The sequence below is a fragment of the Puma concolor genome, chromosome C1 (assembly GCF_028749965.1).
Source record: "Puma concolor isolate L17-30 chromosome C1, mPumCon1.1.hap2, whole genome shotgun sequence".
Classification (NCBI taxonomy): Eukaryota; Metazoa; Chordata; class Mammalia; order Carnivora; family Felidae; genus Puma; species Puma concolor.
In genome coordinates, this window is record NC_141674.1 from 35,338,225 (window position 1) to 35,359,749 (window position 21,525).

Here is a 21,525-nt window from a genome sequence, read left to right on the forward strand (position 1 = left end):
CCCAAGCAAGCTCCACACTGGCAGCACAGAGCCCGATATGGGGCCTGATCTCACAAACCGTGAGATCATGATCTGAGCCAAAACCAAGAATCAGATGCTTAACAGACTGAGCCATCCAGGTGCCCCTCGAACCCTTTAATAATGTCCCTTTGCACAAAAGATAAATTCTGAATGTCCTGCTGTGGCCTGGTCAGCTCCTTCCTCTATTGGTCCAGTTGGAATGCAGTTTGGGCAGAACACTTAGGAGGTTAAAAGCCTGGCTCCTGAGGCCACCTTAAGTGGGTTGTTTAACCCCTTTGTGCTATTTGTGAAATGAGGATAATACTGGTATAGAGGTGTTAATATACACACGGTAGTAAGGACAATGTCTAACATTTAATAAGTGCTATATAAGTTCTAGCTAGCTTATCGACCATAGCCAAAGTATGGAAAGAGCCCAAATGCCCACTGACGGATGAATGGATAAAGAAGATGTGGTATATATATATATGCAATGGAGTATCACTCGGCAATCAAAAAGAATGAAATCTTGCCATTTGCAACTATGTGGAAGGAACTAGAGGGTATTATGCTAAGCGAAATTAGAGAAAGACAAATATCATATGACTTCACTCATATGAGGACTTTAAGACACGGAACAGATGAACATAAGGGAAGGGAGGCAAAAATAATATAAAAACAGGGAGGGGTCAAAACATAAGAGACTCTTAAATATAGAGAACAAACAGGGTTGCTGGAGGGGCTGTGGGAGGGGGGATGGGCTAAAAGGGTAAGAGGCATTAAGGAAGACACCTGCTGGGCTGAGCACTGGGTGTTAAATGTAGGGGATGAATCACTGGAGTCTACTCCTGAAATCATTTTTGCACTATATGCTAACTTGGATGTAAATTAAAAAATAAAAAAATAAGTGCTAGCTAGCTAAGCGCATAAGGACAAAGATTTTTGTTTTATTTAATACTGTATCCATAACGTCTGGAACATATGTAAGCACACAATTCATATTTTTAAATGAGTGAATACACTGCATCTCCTACCGCTCTTTTTTTTTTTTTTTTTTATTCAACGTTTATTTATTTTTGGGACAGAGAGAGACAGCATGAACGGGGGAGGGGCAGAGAGAGAGGGAGACACAGAATCGGAAACAGGCTCCAGGCTCTGAGCCATCAGCCCAGAGCCTGACGCGGGGCTCGAACTCACGGACCGTGAGTCGGACGCTTAACCGACTGCGCCACTCGGGCGCCCCCCTTTTTTTTTTTTTAAATAACAGCTTTATTGAGATACAATCCACATACTATAAAAGTCACCCTTTTAAAATTCACATACTATGAATTCAATGGTTTTGGTATATTGATTTAATCGGGCAACCATCACCACTGATTCCAGAACATTATTTCTTTTTTTTTTTTTAATGTTTCTTTTTGAGAGAGCGCGCAGCATGTGCACAAGTGGGGGAGGGACAGACAGCGAGGGAGACAGGATCTGAAGCAGGCTCCACGCTGACAGCAAAGAGCCCGATGCAGGGCTCAAACTCAGAAACGTGAGATCATGACCTGAGCCAAAGTTGGACGCTTAACCAACTGAACCACCCAGGTGCCCCAATTCAAGAACATTTTCACCCAAAAAGAAACCCAATACGCATTAGCAGTCATCCCCCAATCTCCTCTTCCCCCAGCCCCTGGCAACCACTAATCTACTTTCTCTTTGGACTTGCTATTCTGGACATTTCATATAAATGGAATCATACAATATGAGGTCTTAGCATTTAAGATCCATGTTGGGGTGCCTGACTGGCTCAGTTGGTAGAGTATGTGACTCTTGATCGCAGGGTCCTGAGTTCAAGTCCCATGTATGGTGTACAGATTACTTGGAAAAATTAAATCATGAAATAAGATTCATCAAGTCCTCTATAACTTTCTCTCTTCATTTTTGCACTGTCACTTTTAACACATTAAAAAAAATTTTTTTTTACATTTATTTATTTTTGAGACAGTGTGAACAGGGGAGGGGCAGAGAGGGAGACACAGAATCTGAAGCAGGCTCCAGGCTCTGAGCTGTCAGCAGAGAGCCCATGCGGGGCTCGAACCCATGAACCATGAGATCATGACCTGAGCTGAAGTCGAATGCTTAACCAACTGAGCCACCCAGGTGCCGCCTTTTTTTATTTTTTACTTTAATTTAAATCTAAGTTAGGTAACATATAGTGTAATAATTTCTCTCCCTGCCCCTCCTGGAATTCTCCCTCCCTCTCTCTCTGCTCCTCGCTCACTTGCGCCCTCCTCCCAGAAATTAAAAAAAAAAAAAAAAAAAGGTGGTGAGAGTTAATGTCCTTGTCTTGTTCCTGATCATTAAGTTTGATTCTACCTATGGGTTTTTATAGATGGTCTTTCTCACGTGGAAGAAGTTCAATTCTGTTTCTAGTTTAAGTATTTTTATCATGAAAGGCATTAGATTTTGTCAAATGCTTTTTTTGTGTGTTTTGAAGTGACCATGTTTTTTTCCCATTTATTTTATTTACTTTTTAAGTTTATTTATTTATTTTGAGAGAGCGAGCACGCACAAGCGGGGGAGTGGCAGAGAGAACGAGAGACAGAATCCCAAGCAGGCCCAGTGCCATCAGCACATAGCCCAATACGGGGCAACTTCACAAACTGTGAGATCACGACCTGAGCAGAAATCAAAAGTAGGGTGCTTGGGGCACGTGGGTGGCTCATCCAGTTAAGCATCAGACTCTTGGTTTTGGCTCCAGTCATGATCTCAGGGTTCATGACCTGAGAGGCCCCAAGTTGGGCCCTGTGCTGGCAGTGCAGAGCCTGCTTGGGATTCTCTCTCTCTCTCTCTCTCTCTGCCCCTCCGCATTCAGCCTTGCTCTCTCTCAAAATAAATAAATAAATAAATATTAAAAAAAAAAAAAAAGTAGGACCTTTACCTGACTGAGCCACCGAGGCACCCCCAACATGGGGCTTGAACTCATAACCCAGAGATCAAGAGTCCCATGCTCTACTGACTGAACCAGCCAGGCACCCCAAGCATTGTTACTTTAGAAAGCAGCAGGCTCAGAAAAGTCCTCCCACGTGTGTTTGTACATGGAGGTGAGATTTTGAGCAGAGACAATGAGAGAATCCCTTCAAAGGGCTGTGATAGGATTGGGAGCAGAGTGTAAAGGACTCCTTTAGGCAATTTACTCCTTTAAATACTGCCCTTTGATCCGTTTCCCCTCCAGCCACCAGCCAGTCTCCTCTCTTATTATTTTTTAAAAATTTCATTGCTGTGGGGAGGGATGCCTGGGTGGCCCAGTCAGTTAAGTGTCCAACTTCAGCTCAGGTCATGATCTCAAGGTTTGTGAGTTCAAGCCCCACATCGGGCTCTGTATTGACAGCTCAGAGGCTGGAACTTGCTTTGGATTCTGTTTCTCCCTTTCTCTCTGCCCTTCACCTGCTTGCTCGCTCGCTCTTTCTCTCTCTCAAAAATAAAACATTAAAAATTAAAAAAAAAAAGGTTTTCAAGTTACTAAATCCAAGAATCCCTTTTTAGACCTTCACTACCCTTTACAGTAGCATTAGACCATGATATACTATGCTAGCTTTCTTCCTGTCAGTCTAACTGCTCCTTGTCTCCTCTGCCAGTTTTTCTTTACCTGGCCTTAAATGTTCATATTCCTCAAGCCTTGGACCTAGAACATTTTCCTGTATTTCTTTATGCTAAGGGTTGGCACATCACAGTATGCTGATTGAGCCCGTGCGCCAAGAGTTGTTGTTACGTCTTTAAATGTTTGTAAAAAATCAAAAGCGTAATGGTTCATGAGAGATGAATCTCAGTATCGTAAGTTTTGGAACACTGCCACACACATTTGTTTACTATTGTCTAGGATTACTCTCACACCACACTAGCGAAGTCGAGTAGTTGTGACACAGACTCTGTATCTCACAAGCCTAAAGTATTTATTTAGTACATTTTACAAGAAAAGTGTGCTTTATGCTCTCTCCCTAGATGCCATTCATTCTGGAAACTTTAATTACATTTGCATAGTAATGATTCCCAAAGTAACATCTTCTGTCCAAATTTCTTCCATAAGGATGACCAAGACATGAACATCCAGCTGCCCGTCATTCCCACTTAGAGGTCACCAAGATCTCAAAATGAACATGACCAGAACCGCTCCTACCTTAGTTTACCCCATCTCAGTAAAAGGCACCGATTTTCATCCAACTCATCAAGTGAGGAATTAGTAATCCTCGACACACACCCCTTTCCCTAACCCCCTCCCCCCAAGCCCAATGTATCACCAAACCCTTCAGAATCAAACCTAAGTCCACCAATCGTTTCCCTCCCTGCTGCCTTCCACCTTTTCCCATCGCAGCTGCGCCCAGCTTCTAAAACGAGTCTTTTCAAAGCGTAAAGCCAGGTGACTCCACCTCGGATGTACCCTAAAGTCCTCAACCTCTAGCGAGCGGCAGCAAACGCGGGTCCAGCGCTGTCCACGAGTTAGGAGCGCAGAGGCCCCTCTCGCAGCGGGAGGTCCGCGGTACTGTCGCAGAAACGTCAGTGACGTCGCACTCAGACTCCGGGATCCTCACAGCGGCGCGCAGAAACCACGCTAAAGGGGCGGGACTGCGTTTTACAAACCGGACCGTGAGGCTTTGCGTTTTCCCTTTCTCAGCCAGCGCCGAGAGTGATGGGTGAGTGTCGCTCTGCTTCGGGGCCCGGGAAGGGGGACGAGCTCGATCCGGCGCCATCCTGCCTCGCAGTCAAGTCAGGAGTGCGGGCGCCCCGACCCCTAGCACGGAGCAGCCACGAGGAGGGTGGTGCTCGGGTTCTGGCCGCCGAGGCCCCCTCCAGGGGCTGTAGGAGCTTGGGGTTGCAGGCATACCAACATGGCTGCCATGGGAAGGAGCCCGGGCTGGGCCGCATGTGGATGATGACACCTTGATAATGCTGTAAACTCCCGAGTGCGCAGTGGGGGAACCAACCTTGGAGACCTGAGCGTGCGGCCCGTCCGGCGCGGGGGTTTGGGGCTTGCGAGGTGCCGGCCCGAGGCCCAATGGCTAAAGCTTCCGTCCCCGCTCCGGCATGTAGGCATATCTCGGGACAACTGGCACAAGCGCCGCAAGACCGGGGGCAAGAGAAAGCCCTACCACAAGAAGCGGAAGTATGAGCTGGGACGCCCCGCTGCCAACACTAAGGTGCGTGCGGGGCGTTCGCGTCCCCCTAGTCTCCGGCGTGGTCTGGCCTCTGCTTGTGGTGGTTGAATCTTTGCAGGGCTCTGTGATCTGTCTAGGGGACTGGGCGGCCTCCTCACCTTTACCTGTTGGTTGAGACTAAAGAGATTGCATGGAGACAGATGCTGTGTACTAGGACTTAAAGGGCACTTGGAGGGGATGGGCTCCTCAAATGATAGTCAGAAACCTAGTATTTTTGTTGAATAGAGACTTAGTTTTCAGTGTTTGGAGTTAGGTTTTTCCTCTTGGAGGTAACTAGAGTGATGAAAAAGTATCCTTAGGCGTGGTTGTGGCCGTCTTGGTCACCTGTGTGCCACTTGCCAATGCTAGGACTTGTCATAGTTACACTGACTGTGTTGCCTCCGTCCAGCCTGGGTACCCTTCCCTTTGTTGTCTTGCTCTCTTGGATAACCTAGTTCCTGTCTCCTTGTGTTTTCCAGATTGGCCCCCGCCGTATACACACAGTCCGGGTTCGGGGAGGCAATAAGAAGTACCGTGCCTTGAGGCTGGACGTGGGGAACTTCTCCTGGGGCTCTGAGTGTGAGTGAGGCCCTCTAGGAGTGGGTGGGAACTCAATCCCTAAAATTTCCTGAGCTTCAGTAGGTACTTTTTAACAGGAAGTCCTTGGCCTCCATCAAGATACTGAAGTTTCTCTTTGTTTGAAAGATCTTAAGGTTGTGGTAGCTGGAGAATTCCCTCTATCCTGTTTTGTCTCTTAAGTCCTATAGCCTCAGGGATTGGGGCTGAATCTAGACCTTATTTATGTGTGGTTGCCAGCCATCTCTGGAAAGGTGGCTTTGTGGAAGATGAGCTGACACCCTGTGGCTGGGTAACGGCTTAGAGTTCCCTTTTCCTTAGGCACTATGGGGTAGGATGTGCAGGGAACAACAAAGCCAGTTGTTTACAGGACTTGATTCTGAATTTCTCCTGTGAGCAGGTTGTACGCGCAAAACAAGGATTATTGATGTTGTCTACAATGCATCCAACAACGAACTGGTCCGCACCAAGACCTTGGTGAAGAACTGTATCGTGCTCATTGACAGCACACCGTACCGGCAGTGGTACGAGTCCCACTATGCACTGCCCCTGGGCCGCAAGAAGGGGGCCAAGCTGGTGCGTTTTTGGGGTGCCAACTTCCCTGTTGGGCGGGGGAGGCCAGCCTCATTGCAGCCTTCTTATGATGAAAACTGCGTCCAGTTCTGCTGCTGAAGGGAAAGAGATGAAAGCTTTTAGTGCTGAGGAAGGCAGCAGGGATTGGGATGTACTGGGCCCAAAGCTGTGAGGACATTCCTTCCCTGAGCCAGTGCTTGGGGAGCTCCAGCTAAGTCATCTGTCTCCTTTATTTAGACTCCCGAGGAGGAAGAGATTTTAAACAAAAAACGATCAAAGAAAATTCAGAAGAAATATGATGAGAGGAAAAAGAATGCCAAAATAAGCAGTCTTCTGGAGGAGCAGTTCCAGCAGGGCAAACTTCTTGGTGAGATAGCTGTTGCCTTGGGGGAGGGGGTGTCCGGATAACTGTATATCCTCTGCATTTTATTCTTGCCTCTTCTGTTCTTTTTACTGGCCAGCCTTGTGGTAGAGGCTTCACCAGGAGAGTTAAATGATAACAGAATACAAGCAAAACTCAGAACGTGTGGTCATCCCATTAGTATGAAGCTCAAATGGGAAATAGTGGGCAGGAGTCCATAGGCCTAAGTTTGCCCTCTGCCTCTAACTCCCAGAAGTATTTTGAGAAGTCCATGCATGTGTGGGCTGAGGGGGCTGTCTCAGTGATGAAAACTTTGTCCAGTTCTGCTACTGACTTTTAAGTGACGATGAAGTCTTATCTGAGGAGACAGTGGGCTTCAAGCTTGCCCTCACCACCACCACCACCACCCCCACCCCCACCCCCCCAGGATACCTAAACCAACATGGACTTCTGAGGCAATACCTAGGTTTGGATAGGGCCACATTGTCATTTTGCTAATGAATGCATACTCTCTTGCAGCATGCATCGCTTCAAGACCAGGCCAGTGTGGCCGAGCAGATGGCTATGTACTGGAGGGCAAGGAGCTAGAGTTCTATCTGAGGAAAATCAAAGCCCGGAAAGGCAAATAAATCTTCCTCCTTCCTATCTTCGGTCATGTAATAAAAGGTGTTTATTCTGCCCTGTATTCATGTGTGATTATCTGATTGCTTGGGAAACCGTAGAGTGCCCCAGCTCACTCTGCCTGAAGGCCAACCTTAGGTGTGGGCTATGTCGGTAACGGGGAGCATTTCTCACCCCCCCAAAGGCTAGCGTTTAGTGGGAACAGGGATGTGGCATGCAGGCCAAGCAGAAACAGTATAAGGGAGGTATCTCAGCACTGTGCCCCCAATATTACTGTGTTGACCATGACTGGTACCTGAAACCATGCTGCCTCTGTAAATTTGGCTCTTTTAGAGGTCCTGTACCCTTTCCCTATGTGCACCTTGGTCTTAAGGTTTTAGCTTGGAAGTTTTCAGCCTGGGTTTGTGAATAGCCTATAAACCTGGAAATTGTATTCCAAATTTCTTTTGTACATTGTTGAGGAAGTTGAGCACACTTATGTATCTGTATCTTTCAGTTTTTTAATGTCTTTCTGAAGTTAATTTTCTTTTGAAACCTAATCCCCCTTCCCCTCTTACTAAATGTGCAAGATAACCAGTGGTTTCTGCATTGCTAAATCTGCAAAGTTCAGTTCTTTGTCTCCAGCTTGGCTGTACATTGTCTGTTGTAGGTATTGAATGTGGTTTATGATGCATTTTTTTTTTTAATGTTTATTTTGAGAGCAGAGGAGGGGCAGAGAGAATCCCAGGCAGGCTCCATGCTCAGTGCAGACCTCAGGGCTCCATCTCATGACCACCAAGATCACCTGAGCCTATATCAAGAGTTGGGCACTCAGCTGGCTCAAGCCACCCAGGTGCCCCATATGATGCATTTTTCTAATTTTAACCCAAACCTACTTAACACCTGCATTTGTATATCATAATTGGACTCTCAAAGGTGAACATTTTAAAAATGGATAACATTCTTCAGCTTTTCCTTTTCAAATAGTTTCTCAGCTATTTGATTATAGCAAACAGTTTTATACAGCTGCTTAAATCAAAATCTTGGGTCATTCTGACCCTTATATGCTAACATCTAATAATCCCAGGTCTTAATTGCTTCAACCTTTATTTTTATTTATTTATTTATTTATTTTTAATTTTTTTTTTTTCCAACGTTTATTTATTTTTGGGACAGAGAGAGACAGAGCATGAACAGGGGAGGGGCAGAGAGAGAGGGAGACACAGAATCGGAAACAGGCTCCAGGCTCTGAGCCATCAGCCCAGAGCCTGACACGGGGCTCGAACTCACGGACCGCGAGATCGTTTACCTGGCTGAAGTCGGACACTTAACCGACTGCACCACCCAGGCGCCCCAATTGCTTCAACCTTTAAAACCATCCACCTTCCAGTCACTTTTTTATAAGTAGCACTCAATGCTTTTGTTGTCCCCAACACAATCCTAGCAATGTTGATAAGTTTTTTGTTTGTTTTTTTTTTTTACTTTTTTAAGGCTTATTTACTTTTGAGAGAGAGAGAGTGCGAGCAGGGGAGGGACCGAGAGAGGGAGACACAGAATCTGAAGCAGGCTCCAGGCTCTGAGCTATCCTATCAGTGCAGAGCCCGATGCGGGGCTCGAACTCCTGAGCCGTGAAATCGTGACCTGAGCCGAAGTTGGATGCTCAACGGACTGAGCCACCCAGGCGCCCCTGTTGATCAGTTTTAAGATCAGGTTTTTGGGGCATCTGGGTGGTTCAGTTAAGGGTCCTGACTCTTGGTTTCAGCTCAGGTCATGATCTTGGAGCTTCATGGGTTCAAGTCCTGCACTGGGGTCTGTGCTGGCAGTGCAGACCCTGCTTGGGATTCTCTCTGCCCCTCCCCCACTCATGCTCTCTCTGTCTCTCAAAATAAGCTTTAAAAAAAAATCAGTTTTTGGGGGCCACCTGGGTGGTTCAGTCAGTTCATGAGATCAAGACATATGTAGGGCTCTGCGCAGAGCTAGCATAGGATTCTCATTCTGCTCATCCCTCGCGCATGCAGTCTGAACTTTTTATTTCTTTTGAGAAAGACTGTGAGCAGAAGAGCAGAGAGGAAGGGAGAGAGCATCCAAGCAGGCTCTGTGCTGTTAGCTCAGAGCCTGACGACATAGGGCTCAAACTCAACGAATCTTGAGATCTTGACCAGAGCCAAAATTAAGAGTAGGATGCTGAACCAACTGAGCCACCCAGGCACCCCCTCTCAAACTTAAAAAAAAATACCAGCTTTTTGACAGGACAACTTACCATCTCAAAAGCCTAACCAAACACTACGGAACTCTACATGACCTGCTCCCTTTTTCTATAGTGCCTATGATCCTGGCCTTACTGAGTAAATAATGTATGTTCATTTGCTATTCTTTTGTTGGAAACAATTTCTTTCAAATACCCACATGGCTTACTCTCCAGGTCTTACTTAAACCCTCGTTTTTGCCCTCTCTGATCACATTTTTTTTTTTTAACGTTGATTTATTTTTGAGACAGAGCATGAACGGGGGAGGGTCAGAGAGAGGGAGACACAGAATCCGAAGCAGGCTCCAGGCTCCAAGCTGTCAGCACAGAACCCGACGCGGGGCTCGAACTCACGGACCACGAGGTCATGACCTGAGCCGAAGTTGGCCGCTCAACTGATTGAGCCACCCAGGCGCCCCTGATCACCGTTTTTTAAGTTAGTCCCTTCGATGCTGTAGCTTTTCCTCCTTTTTCTCCTTATCCCTTAGTTGGGCATAAATTTTGCTCATTTTGTCTTGTCCTACTAGAATATAATTCCGGGGAACAGGTATGTTTGTAGCCTGCTCTGTCTCCAGTACCTGGAAGTACAGGGCAACATAGCAAGCACTCCAGTGTGCTAAATTAATTTTTTATTAAAAATTTTTTTAATGTTTATTTTTGAGACCATGCGAGAGACCCTAGTGCAAGCAGCAGAGGGGCAGACAGGGAGACACAGAATCCGAAGCAGGCTCCAGGCTCTGAGCTGTCAGCCCAGAGCCCGATGTAGGGCTCAAACTCATGAACCGTGAGATCATGACCTGAGCCGAAGTCGGACTCAACCGACTGAGCCACTCAGGCGCCCCTAAATTAATTTTTTAAAAAACAAGATTTTATCGAAGTTGAAGTTGATGGAAAGTGTAAGTATGTAACTTTTAAGAGTTAAAGAAGTGAACACCCAACTGGTTCATTAGCTTGGCAAAATTGCAGACTTCTGTGAAGAGACAATAGGGAAAGATGACAGCCACCACTTTTGAGTACAAAAACTTCAGGACACAGATCAACCCAACCTTCTGAAACCTTACCGTTGCTCTGGGGAGGCCTGTGCCCCACCTTTCCATCCAGTGATTATCTTCATGCAACACCTTAATTTTAGCTATTGTTGACAGAGAGGTATGAGTCAGGAATTGGTATGGGTCAGCAAAGCCACACTAAACACTTTGCCTTTATTTCCTAATTTGAGTTCCAAAAAACTATACTTCCCCTTCTACTTATAATTTATGAATAGAATCTTTTTTAAAAAGTCTTGGATCCAGGCAGTATTCATGTCCACAGCCTTCAGATGACCATTCTTGCTCTGAGCAAGGCTACTTCCTATTAACCCTGTGAAAAAAACTTAAATACCTTACGGGTGAATGGCTGTCCTGGGGGTGCTATTGTCTCCATACATTTGGAGACCTATGCTTAGGACTCCAGTAACCTATGGTCACCCAGCAGTACGAAAGTAGCAAAACCAGCATTATCTAGTCAGTCTACAATGCCAGAGCATGCACTCAACCTCTATACTCTTGTTTCTGCCCTCCTTTGACTTCTGTCCTCTGTAATTCTTTGATCTTAAGATTCAGTTTTAGCATTCACCAAGTTCTTTAATGGAGGCTGAATTTATAGGCCAGGAATCTTAGAGGAGCTCAGTTCAGGCAACTCCATCTAGTGTTGTCTGAGTCTGGTTTCCCTCCAGCACTGTAGGCCCACCACAGAGATGGAACCCCAGCTTCACCCCTTACATCGTCTCTTCTGTTGGTTGGTGGGTACAGAGAAGGATGTGGTACTCAGAAGTTCAAATGCCCAAGGTCTAGGCTGGGTGGTGTAAGACTGCCTTCAGGGGCGCCTGGGTGGCTCAGTTGGTTAAGCAGCCGACTTTCGCTCAGGTCATGATCTCGCGGTCCGTGGGTTCGAACCCCGCGTCGGGCTCTGTGCTGACAGCTCGGAGCCTGGAGCCTGTTTCGGATTCTGTGTCTCCCTCTCTCTCTGACCCTCCCCCGTTCATGCTTTGTCTCTCTCTGTCTCAAAAAATAAATAAACGTTAAAAAAAATAAAAAATAGGGGCGCCTGGGTGGCGCAGTCGGTTAAGCGTCCGACTTCAGCCAGGTCACGATCTCGCGGTCCGTGGGTTCGAGCCCCGCGTCGGGCTCTGGACTGATGGCTCAGAGCCTGGAGCCTGTTTCCGATTCTGTGTCTCCCTCTCTCTCTGCCCCTCCCCCATTCATGCTCTGTCTCTCTCTGTCCCAAAAATAAATAAACGTTGAAAACAAAATTAAAAAAAAAAAAAAAATAATAAAAATAAAAAATAAATAAATAAAAAAAAGACTGCCTTCACATATGAGTTCAATCAGCCTCCAGTACAGATTCCCAAGCCCTTCCATATCATCTTTATCTCACTATCCCACTGCACAGCCGGCCAATTTAGTTTTAAGCAACCATAACTGCACAAGTAATGATTATATTCTCATTGTAAACAAAAACAAAGAATATTATAGGAAAAGCAAAAGTCCCCCAGCACACACACTTTGATCCCTCTTCAGAGTAAGATTATCAAGATAAGGTATACCCTCAATATCTTTTTATGTCTCACACAAATTGTAATGTTTGGACCAGCAGCAGCAACAGCACCTGGGAATTTACTAGAAATGCAACTTCTTGGGTTCCGTCCCAGATCTAATGAATCAGAAATGCTGGAAGGGGCACCCATAACTGTTCCGAACAGGCCCGTCAGTGACGCTGATGCTCCCTCAAGTTTGAGAACAGGCCCAGCTCCCCGGGGAAATTAACAGTGCACCTGGGTTCTTGTCCTCTAGGCCTCGCACGTGTATCCTTCTAGCTACACCGTCCCCAAGCAAGCCATCCTACCTTCTCCCGCCAAAGTGGACGCATTCCCAGCCCTGACACTGGCCCCGCCATCTTTCTCTTTCAAGATCCGTCCCTAAACGCTCTGGCTCAGGGCACACAGCAAGTGTTCTTATGGCGTCCGAGGGCAGGACCAGCGCCGTCTGGAGGGCAGCGGGGGGCGGAAAGCGAGCAGAGGCAGGCTTGGGGGAGGCAGGCAAGAGGGCCCGGCCCTGGCAGCCTTTTCTCAGGGCTCCCCGGCCTCGTCCCCTGACCCCACCGACGCCTCCTCAATGCGGTCCGCGGCCTCGGGGTCGCCGCCCTCCTCCGCTCGCAAGCGCAGTAGATGAGGGGTCCGGGGAGCTCCGCGTACGCGGCCAAAGGTCCGGAGGCTGATCGCGGGCGAGGGTGCTCCTGCGGCAAACAAGTGGCCGAGCAACGGGGTCTGCGCGGCCGGGAGCGGCCTAGCGGACCCTGGGGACGTGTCCACCTGCACGTTCTGCTCGGGGTCGTCGCTCACGCTGCGGACGGGAGGGAGGTCTGAGCGATCTTGGCGCCGAGCCGCCCTGGGACTGACTCTCCCGAGAGGGCGGGGAACAGGAAGGACCGATCCATTGGCGCCCCAGAGTGCCAGGTCAACCCCTGCCTCCACCAGCTTGGGTCACTCACCGAAGGTTGAAGGTGGAGCCCAGGAAGGAAGGCCGCAGAGCCTCTGCTGCCGTGGCCACCGTGTAAGGCGGCTGCGCTGAGTCTTCGTCCCAGTACAGGTCCTTCTCGGCGGGAGGCAGGTTCTGGTACATGTCGTCTACGGAGAGCAGGGACACCTGAGGCAGGCAGCAAGTCATAAGGATCCTCCTGTCCTCTCCACACTTAGGCGGAGAGCTGGCAAGGAGGGGAGCACAGGGAGTTGCCCCGGGACCGGGCGCACCTGTAAGTTGCGGTCTATGAGCTGGTTAGTCTCAAAGTCATCATCATCCTCCCCAAAGGGGTTGATAATCTGTTCGGCCACCTGCAGGTTGTAAGACAGTGTTTTCAGGGCTCAGAGCCCCATTCTCCATCCCCAAAGTTGAGGTGGACCCACATGTCTACAGAATAAGCTGCTATGTGCCCACCTTGAGCCAGCCAGCATAGAAGAAGAACTGCAGCAGAGTGGTGAGAGGCACATACATGTCCAGGTCCCCCAGAGTAGACGCTGGCTCCTGGCCTGGCTCTAATGGCTCCCGAGGTTTGGCAGGCCCTGCTTCTGGCTCCACAAACTGGCGGCCGACCAGGGAGAGGGCAAAGTAGGAGTATACAGCTATGGTCACCACCTGGAGAAGGAAGCCGGGCCGAGTAAGACAGGGAAAAATGCCCTCCCCGCCCCTGAGGGCCAGTGAGGGACTCTGACAAGGAACTAAATGTGTAGCAAGGTGTGGCAGCATCAGAGGGGATGGGGTCCTATTAGTGGGGGTCCGGGGATGCTTTGAGGATGAGCCCTTAGTTGTTCGGTGTCTCACTGGACTGAACTGCCCCAGGGCAGGTGCCATCTCTAGTTCTCAGTGTCACACACAGCACAGGACATGCAGTAGGCACTGGGACTGGGGAGGTGAGAGGCAGTTACTTGGGTGTAGACGAGAGGTATGCTGATCCAGTCATAGTGGAATAGCATGCTGCACTTGGCCCGGTACTTGTTCAGCTCCTGGTGGATGAGCAAGAAGAGGAAGTCAGTGGAGGTGAGGAAGAAAGAATGGGGAAAGAACTGGGAGCCCAACACAAACCAGGCCTAGAGGCCCAGTTGGCTGTTGGAGGTGTTACCAATGTGGGAGTGCTTGTGATGGGAAGCAGTTTAGCAATGTAGTTCCAAGCATGGACCCAGAATGTATGAGTCCCAGCTCCACTAACTATCTGTGTGATTTCGGCAAGTTTCTTTTCCGTTCTGCCTCAGTTTTCTCACCTGTGAAAAAGGGATGCCGATAATGTCTCAAGGGTTGTTGTGATGGCTAATGAGTTAATGTACGTACAGTGCTTCCAACAGTGTGCAGTACAAAGTTGGCACCACCTAAGTGCTCATTACTAAAATTATTGTTCTGGTTTGCAAAGCTAGGAGGAGGAGGATAAATGGGACTGGTCTGAGCAGACTCACTTCGAGGAGCAGGCAGAGAGCAATGTCATCACGGATTCTCCCATCCCTCCGGGCCTGGGCCGCCAGGTTAGTAAACCAGACACATGGGATCCAGTACTTGTTGAAGTCGGATTTCAGGCTCTCAAACTTTTTCCTCTCTTCCTGGGACATGAAACCTGAGGGGATAAAGTGAGTGGTGCGCAGACTCAGCCCCTGTGCCTAGGACTTGCCCCTTGGGGGTCAGACCTCTCCTCCTAGGAGGCACACCTTCGGGCTCTGGTGGGCTGTGCCAGGGCTCCCCTGCATCGGCCCGGCCGAGCCCCAGGGGCCCCTGTCCGCACCTGCATCCACCACGTGCTCCATAGTGGGGAAACGCTTGAGCACGCGGGTGCTGACTGAGCGCAGCACCAGCACAGACGCCAGGTTGGCATAGCGGATGAGGGTACGGCGCAGCAGGCGGCCATGCTGGTCTACGCCGTGCACGCTGGCCGAGATGACGCACATCAGCTGGTCTGGCAGCGGGATGCTTGTATACTGGGCCCACCAGCGGTTCACCACCAGGGTCACGTAGAAACCTGGTCAGCCGCCCCACAAGTGGGGACAGGAAGGGAAGAGGGAGCGTCTGGCAGTTAGCGTGCCCTGCCCCCCAGCTGGAGCGCCTGGTTCAGGCTAGGTTGAACTGGAGCAGGGGGAAGGACACATCTGGCTCCAGTGTCCTGCCTTGATGTCAGGGGAATTGCCTCTTCCTAAAGCCTCTTCCTTGCTAAGCCAGGCCCAGAGGATGGAGGAGTGCAAACCTCTGGTAGAGAAGTGGTGGCTCAAGGCCACTAGTAGTAGTTAACTCTGAGCCCCTCTTCCCATGAAGGTGGGAAGGGGATGTCACCTCTCTGCAGCTCCCCTCCCCCCAGAGCGGGGGTTTGAAGCCAGCAGGTGTTTTGTCCCTTGTTTGTGGAGTGAGGGTCCAGCAAGTGATAGGCAGGATCTAGCCCTCTGGAAATCCTGAACCCAGGATACAACTCCCATGTCTGCTGAGCCTGCTCTGGTTAACCTCTAGGCTGTGCTGTTGGGGTAATTCTGACTCTCAGCGCTATCAACTCAACCCAAAGGTCAGGGAAGATGGTAAGAAGGATACCAGGGAGAACTAGAGGGAGCCTTACCCAGTACAAAGGATAAGGGGATGAGATCTGCAGAACGATTACAGTATCGGGCCACCTGAGCATATACATGCCTCTGCTCCTGGGTCAGCAGCAACCTGGGTAAGGTCAGTTGTAAGCCTGGGTTAGAGGGAAGTGGGCAGCCCTGTCCCCCACAGGCCAGCCCTGAGACCTCACCCTCACCGGTAAGTGATGCTGAGCAGAGCATACAGGGCGATGAAGAGGAGGAACTCTTTGTAGAGGAGCTTGTAGATGCTTCCCCTCCAACGGAGAAGCAAGCCAGAGAAGCCTCCGAAGCGAGCCTCCGCCACTTTGAGGGTGTATGAAACCGTCATGGTGCTGGGGGCCTGAGCAGGAGGTCACAAGAGCTGCCCCCAGAGTGTCCCTCTTTCCCAGCAAACCTTCTCCTTAGCTTTCCTTCTTATCACCAAGCTTATTTCCCCAGGCAACCTCCCTTCGATTCTGGTCACATACATCCAGCCTTCACCCTGTGTCAGTAGTCATGGGGGAGGAAGCTGCAGAGCAGACAGAGCACATCCCCATCCCCTCCAGAACTCAGTGTACGTGGGTCAAGCCAGGATGGCATGGGCCTAGGGGAGCTGAGATCTATAACCTCTCCTGCAAGAGGCTTCCCTGGGATCCTCTTCCACTTGCAGGGCTAAAAGTAACCAGATCATAAACTGCTAAGGACAGGAGATCCAACTCTAGCCTAGACCCACAACTATCCCTTGGGGTCTTGTTGATAGCTGGCCTCCCGAGGCCCAGGGTACTGTCACCCCCCACTCCACACCTGCCTACCTGCTCTGAGCAGCAGCATGTGTTGAGGAAGGAGAACTGGGCTAGCCCCCACATGAAACACACTTAAATATCTGCCGGGCCCATAAAGCTTAACTGGACTGTGGTTATCATTGATGGATTGAGGCTGTCACCCAGCTTCTCCTGGTCCTGGGAACTAGATTTGTCCCCCTACTCCTGCAGGGCTGGGCTGGCCTTTGGGTGGCAGAAATGTCATCTGCACTGACCCCACAGCACACACAAATAACACCATGTCCTTGAAACCAGGATGACAGGGATTACTGTCCCACGCTCCAGGTGAGAAGACAGATGCATGATGATCAATTGTTACAACAGCTGCTGATCACAGAGCACTGACTGACAGGCACTGTGCCAAAGGCACTACTATATCATCCTCTCGTGGAATCCTCATCACAACCCCATGAGGCAGGACTCATCCCCATTTATAGATGAGGCTCCAAGAGGTAAATGTCTTGCCCAAGGTCATATAGCTGGGATGCATTGGAGGCAGGATTCAAAGCCTGAGTTGGTGGACTTTGTTGAGCTTGAAAATAAAATATCCAGTTATTTTACCAGCAAAATGGGTTTATTAAAAAAATAGAGGAATTGCAATTCAGGGCATGCAAGCTATAGCAAACCATAGGCAAGTCTAGAAAACAAAGGAAAGGAATGTTATTTTATAGAGAAAAAGGAGGATGTTGAGAGGGGCTACTTTGAACAAAGTCCACTGGAGGCTGGTGATTTTTTTCTCATTGGCTGAGTTGTGGCATCTTCTCATTGGCTGGGCTGTTGCTATTCAACATTTATTTATTTTTGGGACAGAGAGAGACAGAGCATGAACGGGGGAGGGTCAGAGAGAGAGGGAGACACAGAATCGGAAACAGGCTCCAGGCTCTGAGCCATCAGCCCAGAGCCCGACGCGGGGCTCGAACTCACGGACCGCGAGATCGTGACCTGGCTGAAGTCGGACGCTTAACCGACTGCGCCACCCAGGCGCCCCTGGGCTGTTGCTATTCAAAGAAAAGTCTTTCTCCCTCTTGCAGGGGTAGTAAGGTAGGTTCTGTGTTGTTGGAAAATGCAAGGTATGCTTCTTCCTTTTGGGGTCTGCAATTGAGGACAAATTGGTAGGGTGTGAGAACTACCCCCCTTCTGGCCTACAGACTATTTTATTTTATCTTATTTTATCTTATTTTTGAAGGGGGAGGGGCAGGGGAAGAAGGAGAGAGAGAATCTTAAGCAGGCTCTATGCTCAGTACGGAGCCCAGCTTGGGGCTCGATCTCATGACTGTGAGAGCATGACCTGAAGCGAAATCAAGAGTCAGATGCTTGGGGCACCTGGGTGGCTCAGTCGGTTGAGCTTCCAACTTTGGCTCAGGTCATCAGGCTCACTGCTGTCAGTGCAGAGTCCATTTCAGATCCTTTGTCCCCCTCTCTCTGCCCCCCCCCCCCCGCCACTGCCCCGCTTACACTCTCTCAAAATAAACATAAAAAGAGAGAGAGAGAGAGAGAGAGAGAGAGATGCTTAACTGACTGAGCCACTCAGGTGCCCCCAGACTCTATTTTACATGGTTTTCCTGTATTCAGTTTCACAACCTCAAAGGCTGGAAGTGGCCTACTTGGGCCTAAACAAGGGTTTGAGCCCTAGGACCATAGTCCTGTGCACTGGCCACACTGCCAGGCTTCTAGTCCAGGCTCTGAGACTTGGCTTAACCATCCCCCATCCCTATCCCATAGAGTTGACAAGGCCACAGGCCTGGGACTCAGGCCTAGCGATGCAGACCTCCCTCAGCCCTGTGTCCAGCATCTTGACTCCTAAGGGTGCCTAGCATCCTGAATGGCCATTTGTTTTTTTGTTTTGTTTTGTTTTTATTTTTTTTTAACGTTTATTTATTTTTGAGACAGAGAGAGACAGAGCATGAACAGGGGAGGGTCAGAGAGAGGGAGACACAGAATCTGAAACAGGCTCCAGGCTCTGAGCTGTCAGCACAGAGCCCGACGCGGGGCTCGAACTCACAGACCGCGAGATCATGACCTGAGCCGAAGTCGGACGCTTAACCGACTGAGCCACCCAGGCGCCCCCTGAATGGCCATTTGTACTTCTAGGCCTCAATTTCTTCATCTGTTAAACAAAGGAAATAATATTTGAGGCACCAGCTCAATTACCCACCCAGTGGTGAGGTCATCCACAAAAACCCAGGAGTGGTGGTCCCACTCCGACCTGTATTGAGAAGCTGCTTCCCCCACATTGTGATCTGATTCTTACAAACATTTCTGAAAGAGAGGAACATGGAGAGGTGATTAGGAGCACAAGCTTAGGAGTCAGACAAACCTGGGTTTGAATTCTAGTTCTCTGTAGCCTTGTAAGAGTTACCTAATCTCTCTGAACTTCTGTTTCCTCCTCTATAAAACAAGATCAATAACACCTTCCACATAGGGCAATTGGGATTATTCAAAAAAACAATATCCAGAGCCTGGAGCACTGCAGGCATTGAGCCTGGGCTGCTATTACCATGAAAAGCCAAATCTGTTCTCTTTGGTTTCTACCTATTAGTCCTCTGTTGTGTCCCAGAACCAGGCAATCCTTCAGAGATGAAGAGGCAGAGACGTTTCACCTGAAGCCCTGCCAGCCTGTCCCCAAACCAAACAGTGCCAGGTCCTGGCTTTTAAACTGGATATACAAGGCCTTTTGAGATGACCCCATCTCTGCTCCCATCACCAGCCTCTGGTCTAGCTCCTTTTCACTGCTTCTGCAAGGTCCAGCTCAGAGCATCCTCAGGGAAGCTGTCCATGATCTTCCCCAGATCACTCCCCAACGCACTCTAGGTTTCCTCTCTCAGCAGCAAATCACACTGGGCTGTGTGACCTGTCTGCAGGGGTCATCTCCTTCCAGCCTGTGTGGCCCTTGAGGACAAGATTGTGCCTTTTTTTTTTTTTTTTTTTTTTTTTTTAGTTTATATATTTTGAGAGAGAGAGAGAGAGTGCAAGCAGGGAGAGGGGCAGAGAGAGAGGGAGAGAGAGAATCCCAAGCAGGCTCTGCGCTGTCAGCTCAGAGCCCAACCCGGGGCTCAATCTCATAATCAGTGATATCGTGACCTGAGCCAAAATCAAGAGTCAGACACTTAACTGACTGAGGCACCCAGGCACCCAAGGACAGGATTGTATCTGATTCATCTTGATAGAGCTGGGGAGTCCTTGAGCCCAAGCAGGCTTTTCTTTTCTTTTCCTTTCTTTTATCTTTTTTTTTTTTTTTTTTTCATTTTTAACCTGAAAGACATCTGGCCTTCCTTCCCCTTTTTCTGTAAGAATCTTCCTGGATGAACAAGGTTTGGAAACCTACTCATGGCCAGAAGAGTTATGTTCTCTTTCCAGGGCCCAGGTGAGCCAGGTGAGATGTCAATATGAGGAAAGAACTGGACTCAGGCTGTGTGTGTGTGTGTGTGTGTGTGTGTGTCCCAGAGGTCTGGAATACTAAGGATCTTTCCCAGAGAGGGTGAGATACCAGCTCTGGGGACTCAGCCATCATGGCCATGCATCCCTTCCCAAGCTCTGATCTGTGGCTTTCCTCTAGCATTCTGGGCTTCATACCACTTAAAGAGTCTAGTTATCTAGGCACCCAGGCCCTGGGACTGAAGGAACTCAGACTCTGAGGTCCTGGGAGCTTCCTTCAGTACTCCTTTAGGGCATCCCAGGCTGCTGCATTTCAATCATTGCCCTCATTCACTTCTGTGGCCCTCACCTTCCTGACTGTTACCAACACTCTGGATCACTGGGCTGTGAAATTTCCCACAGAGCCATGGATAAAGGTACAGGACTAGAAGACTTGCTCCAGGAAGGGGCAGTTCCCAATCCCCACCCAGCCCCTCCCTCCTGAGTCACCTTATCTCCCTTCCCAGCTGCTGACATATCCCTTTGGTTTATGGTCCAGGAGAGGGAACCATTCCACCTGTAAATCATTTACTCCACCCGTCTTTATCATTCCTCTAGTTCTTGCCTCTCACCCTCTTCTGGTCCTACCCACCAATGAGCCTCTCCCCTCTTCACAGCCCAGAGTTGGATATATGGCTTGACAGTTTACAGCATGGAGTTTGGAGCCAGACTGCCCAGATTTTCAAATCTGAACTCCACTGTGAACTACCTTTGTGACCTTGAGCAAGCTGTTTTACCTTTCTGTGTTTAATTTCCCCATGGGGAAATAGGGATGATAATACCTTTCTCATAGAGTTGTGAATATCAAATGAATTAATATTTAGAAAGTGCTCAGAATAGCACATGGTAAGTATGAAACACTACTGTAGCTATTAGCATCTGTCTGGTTTGGCTTTAGCACTTCTACCTTTGCACCCACCAAAGACACCTGTGATCTTATTGCTTATTCCAACAGCCCCCTCCCAGTTCTAACCTTACTTGGCAGCTCTCATTCTTGAAAGACTCCCTTGATCTCTGTGACCTGACACTGTGAAGAGATTCTGACTCTGAGCTGCCAAGGGAGCAAGGAGTGTGGGACAGGTGCTCAACTAGGGGCAGAGGAGCCTGACAGAATCCTCTGGGGGATGAGGACCCAGAGAATTCAGAAAAACCTCAGCTTGGGCAGAGATTGTGAGAGTCTTGGGGGAAGGAGAAAGAGCACTAATAAGAGGGACATGGAGACATGGAGCAGTGTAGAAGGAGGACAGGTACAAGGACAGAGAACCAATGATCCCCAGGAAAGTCAGGCAATGGTGAATAGTGAAGTCAGACATCTTGGATTCAGATCTTAGTTCTACCCCTTGGTAGCTGTATATGACCTTGAGTAAGCAGCTTAACCCCTTGAGTCTCAGTTTCTTCATCTGGGAAATGGGGGTAATAATCACATGCATATCATAAGGCTACTGTGAGCAGTCAGTAACATAAATGCTTAGCCCAGTTCCTGGTGCATGGTAGGTGCATAAGATTTATTCATGGTAGCATATATTACACTGAGGGAGGAGGCAGAGGAAACTTCCAGGCCTTTCAGTTACAACATCCAGCAGGATCTCCTCCTTGTGTGCTGGCCTCTGGAGGAGGGCTCAAAAACCTTGATAACCTCCGAGGGGGAGAAGACGGTG

The 21,525-nt window shown here is 49.0% G+C and overlaps 2 protein-coding genes and 4 non-coding genes across 6 annotated transcripts; 5 read left to right on the plus strand and 1 right to left on the minus strand.

The window, feature by feature from the left end:
• The first annotated feature begins 4,551 nt into the window (after nucleotides 1-4,551).
• Nucleotides 4,552-7,372, plus strand: RPS8 (ribosomal protein S8). The gene is made up of 6 exons (XM_025931635.2): nucleotides 4,552-4,676; nucleotides 5,074-5,180; nucleotides 5,657-5,756; nucleotides 6,154-6,329; nucleotides 6,564-6,693; nucleotides 7,207-7,372. The coding sequence occupies exons 1-6, from the start codon at nucleotides 4,673-4,675 to the stop codon at nucleotides 7,314-7,316; spliced, it is 627 nt and encodes a 208-aa protein (XP_025787420.1). The 5' UTR covers nucleotides 4,552-4,672; the 3' UTR covers nucleotides 7,317-7,372.
• Nucleotides 4,908-4,987, plus strand: LOC112849136 (small nucleolar RNA SNORD55/SNORD39). Its single transcript, XR_003222565.1, has one exon. It is a non-coding gene; the product is annotated as a small nucleolar RNA SNORD55/SNORD39 (small nucleolar RNA).
• LOC112849145 (small nucleolar RNA SNORD46) lies at nucleotides 5,470-5,573 on the plus strand. The gene has a single exon (XR_003222573.1). It is a non-coding gene; the product is annotated as a small nucleolar RNA SNORD46 (small nucleolar RNA).
• LOC112849142 (small nucleolar RNA SNORD38) lies at nucleotides 6,390-6,459 on the plus strand. Its single transcript, XR_003222571.1, has one exon. It is a non-coding gene; the product is annotated as a small nucleolar RNA SNORD38 (small nucleolar RNA).
• LOC112849141 (small nucleolar RNA SNORD38) lies at nucleotides 6,984-7,054 on the plus strand. Its single transcript, XR_003222570.1, has one exon. It is a non-coding gene; the product is annotated as a small nucleolar RNA SNORD38 (small nucleolar RNA).
• A 4,499-nt stretch (nucleotides 7,373-11,871) lies between the features above and the next one.
• Nucleotides 11,872-16,076, minus strand: BEST4 (bestrophin 4). Its single transcript, XM_025935095.2, has 9 exons — nucleotides 15,830-16,076; nucleotides 15,650-15,744; nucleotides 14,834-15,067; nucleotides 14,514-14,668; nucleotides 13,992-14,069; nucleotides 13,504-13,701; nucleotides 13,320-13,400; nucleotides 13,061-13,215; nucleotides 11,872-12,912 (listed from the first exon to the last, which is right to left on the minus strand). The coding sequence occupies exons 1-9, from the start codon at nucleotides 15,979-15,981 to the stop codon at nucleotides 12,639-12,641; spliced, it is 1,422 nt and encodes a 473-aa protein (XP_025790880.1). The 5' UTR covers nucleotides 15,982-16,076; the 3' UTR covers nucleotides 11,872-12,638.
• Between the last annotated feature and the right edge of the window lie 5,449 nt (nucleotides 16,077-21,525).

Bases quoted from the DNA above. Each gene is read 5' to 3' on its own strand.
- RPS8 (XM_025931635.2), top strand. The intron at 5,757-6,153 runs GTGAGTGAGGCC...TCCTGTGAGCAG, and splicing joins CTTCTCCTGGGGCTCTGAGT to GTTGTACGCGCAAAACAAGG. The intron at 6,330-6,563 runs GTGCGTTTTTGG...TCCTTTATTTAG, and splicing joins GCAAGAAGGGGGCCAAGCTG to ACTCCCGAGGAGGAAGAGAT.
- BEST4 (XM_025935095.2), bottom strand. From the start codon at position 15,981: ATGACGGTTTCATACACCCTCAAAGTGGCGGAGGCTCGCTTCGGAGGC. The intron at 13,702-13,991 runs GTAACTGCCTCT...TTCCTTCTCCAG, and splicing joins TACCTCTCGTCTACACCCAA to GTGGTGACCATAGCTGTATA. The intron at 13,401-13,503 runs GTGGGCACATAG...TACAACCTGCAG, and splicing joins TCTATGCTGGCTGGCTCAAG to GTGGCCGAACAGATTATCAA.